This window comes from Coffea arabica, chromosome 7e, assembly GCF_036785885.1.
Source record: "Coffea arabica cultivar ET-39 chromosome 7e, Coffea Arabica ET-39 HiFi, whole genome shotgun sequence".
Lineage (NCBI taxonomy): Eukaryota > Viridiplantae > Streptophyta > Magnoliopsida > Gentianales > Rubiaceae > Coffea > Coffea arabica.
Genome location: NC_092323.1, coordinates 15,420,149 through 15,422,799, shown reverse-complemented (window position 1 = coordinate 15,422,799; position 2,651 = coordinate 15,420,149). Strand labels below are relative to the sequence as shown.

General features: G+C 41.6%; 1 protein-coding gene across 1 annotated transcript; it reads right to left on the bottom strand.

The window, feature by feature from the left end:
• Window positions 1-210: 210 nt before the first annotated feature.
• On the bottom strand, window positions 211-2,651 carry LOC113701301 (trimethyltridecatetraene synthase-like). Its single transcript, XM_027221889.2, has 2 exons — window positions 1,691-2,651; window positions 211-1,059 (listed from the first exon to the last, which is right to left on the bottom strand). Exons 1-2 carry the CDS (start codon window positions 2,594-2,596, stop codon window positions 430-432), a joined length of 1,536 nt encoding a protein of 511 aa, XP_027077690.1. The 5' UTR covers window positions 2,597-2,651; the 3' UTR covers window positions 211-429.

Here is a 2,651-nt window from a genome sequence, read left to right as displayed (position 1 = left end):
GTGAAATTGCACAAGTATGGAAAGTCGCACCAATCCACTGGGATGGCTTAGAGGTGCACAGGAAGTAGGAACAACTTCTGGCCTTGGCGAGGGGAATTGATGGAAAAATGCTAAGAGGAAAGATGGCCGAGAGCACATTGCTTTGACTGTGAACCTGCTATTGCAAATTTAAATTAGCGTCAGAATGTTATGGGGAGTGCATGTTCACAGTTTCACACAATTGCGAACAAATTTGGACATCAATAGGCATGACAGTCTCAGTGATTACGCCTATGCCATGCACCTACTACAAGCTACAAGGGTTTGTAGCTTTGTGGCAATTGGCAAACATATGTAAGCGCAGCTACAAATTCTAAATTTTCAGAGCTGATTTATTTGAACAAAAGTTGATAATGATGATACTAGGAGATCAAACAGATACGTAGTGAATCATAGTGAATAAAGATTACGAGGAAGCCGAGGCTCAACAATGGCAACAAGTGGGATCTTTCTTGGTGTAGTAAGCCCAAATATTTCTTCCATGTCCAAGTCCTCAGGCTTCATGTCATTTGGCAACTTCCATCTGTATCCATGTAAAAGATTGGCCAAACTAGATTGGATAACCTTGAGGCCTAAACTATACCCTGGGCACATTCTTCTTCCAGAACCAAATGGCAAGAACTTACAGTCTTGCCCTTTGAAGTCAATGTCCTTTCCCATGAATCTGTCGGGGCAAAATACCTCTGGCTTCTCCCACAATTCAGGGTCCCTCACAATTGACCAAACGTTGACGATGACTCGAGTTCCCTTTTGAATATCGTACCCTGCAACTTTGCAATCTTCGCGAGCACATCTTGGCACTAGCAATGGGACCACGGGATGCATACGCATTGTTTCTTTAACAATAGCCTCTATGTAAGGAAGATTTGGCATGTCCTTCTCGTTCACCCATCGATTCTGACCGATAACATGGTCGAGTTCTTCGGCTGCCTTGTTGAATATTTCTGGGTTTTTCAGTAGCTCCGAAATGGCCCATTCTACTGTAGTCGCTGAGGTCTCGGTTCCACCAGCAAGTAGGTCCTAGAGTTCAATCATTACGCAAAGTGCAGCAAGAAACTTAGTCCAATTATTGAAGTTCTTAAACTTTTTTATGTTTCAATGTTCCGAATGTGATATCTGAATGAAAACGTAATTAAAAAAAATTAGTTAAAAACCGTGTTTAGAGAATAACCTAAAAAAAATTGCAAAAAAAGTGGTTATTTCTTGCAGAAACAGGGCACAAAATAAATTTCCTATAATAGGCTTGGAATTTCCTAAGAATTATTATTTGTGCTCCCCACCGGAACATGAAATAAATCTTACTATCATAGATATTATATTAATTTGGCAAAGAATAAACAAATGAATAGAACCAATGTACTTATCAGCAAAACTCAAGTTCTAATCAACTTCTTGTGTTGCAAATTGACTTGGCCCACAAACGTTTTTAAGCTGCAAATTGACTGTACTTGGCCAACAATATTCTTACTTACTTGAGTACCTTTATCAAAAGCAATTTCTTTTAGAAGGATTAAAAAGAATTTTCTTGTTAATTCTGCCTCCACTGAAAAATTTTCATCAAAGTTCAAAAGATCACTGAATATTTTCTCTCAAGTTTTCAGTCGTTTAAAACTGGACAGCATGCGGTATGCTGTTTGTAAGTAATATATACCAGAATCAATGCCTTGACTCCATGCCTCTCTAGCTTCACCTCCAAAGTGGGATCATCTGCAAGGCCCAGAAGGACGTCCACCATGTCCTTGCTGACACAATCAGTTTCGTCCTTCCTCTGGGCATTATGTTCATCGAGAATATGCTCCAGAAACCTATCAAATTTCTTGCTCAAGATTTTCATCCTCTTGATATACCCTTGCAAATCCAAGAAATCGATCCAAGGTATGAAATCACCAATGTTAAACACACCAGTCAGCAAAAACACCTCGTCCAGCATTTGCCTGAACTCTTCGGGCGTGACAATTGAGTTCTCAGACTCAACAATGTATCTTTTCCCCAGGACCATCCTACTAATCACGTTCAAATTCCCTGTTGAAAGATAATCTCTCAACACGATAGGCTTGCTCAATGACTTGAACAGCTGTAGCAGAAGCGAATTCATTTCTTCCACCCGAATATGTTCATATGATTCTAGTCTTTTTGCACTGAATAATTCCGTAAGGAAAATCTTACGTGCCTGGCGCAAGTATGGTCCGTAAGGGGACCAAGTCACGTTGGTGTAATCATAAGCGGTATATTTTCCGGCTGCAGTTTTAGGCCTCCCTGCAAATGTGAGGTCCATGGTTTTGAGGAAAACTTTGGCCATCTCCACAGAGGAGGCAGCGACAACTGGGAAGGAGCCGAATTGAAGGTGCATTAGGGGGCCATATGTGAGGGAGAGTTGATGGAGTGAACGATGAGGAAGGGTGCCAATGAGGTTTAAGTTTCCAATTATAGGCCATTGCCTTGGACCTGGTGGGAGGTTGAGTTTTCTCTGATGGAAATGCTTCGAGAGGTGGGCAATAACCACCGTTGCAACCCACACAAGTGCATATGCAGCCCAGGTGGGAGAAAAGCTTTCCATTTTGTGGGAGCAGTGGGGGTGGTGGTGGTGGCAGAAGAAAGCAGAATATAGCACA

What these genes read in the sequence shown, in the direction of transcription:
- LOC113701301 (XM_027221889.2), bottom strand. Translation starts at nt 2,596, where the DNA reads ATGGAAAGCTTTTCTCCCACCTGGGCTGCATATGCACTTGTGTGGGTT. An exon ending in GAGTCAAGGCATTGATTCTG is followed by an intron (nt 1,060 to 1,690) that starts GTATATATTACT and finishes ATTGAACTCTAG; the next exon opens with GACCTACTTGCTGGTGGAAC.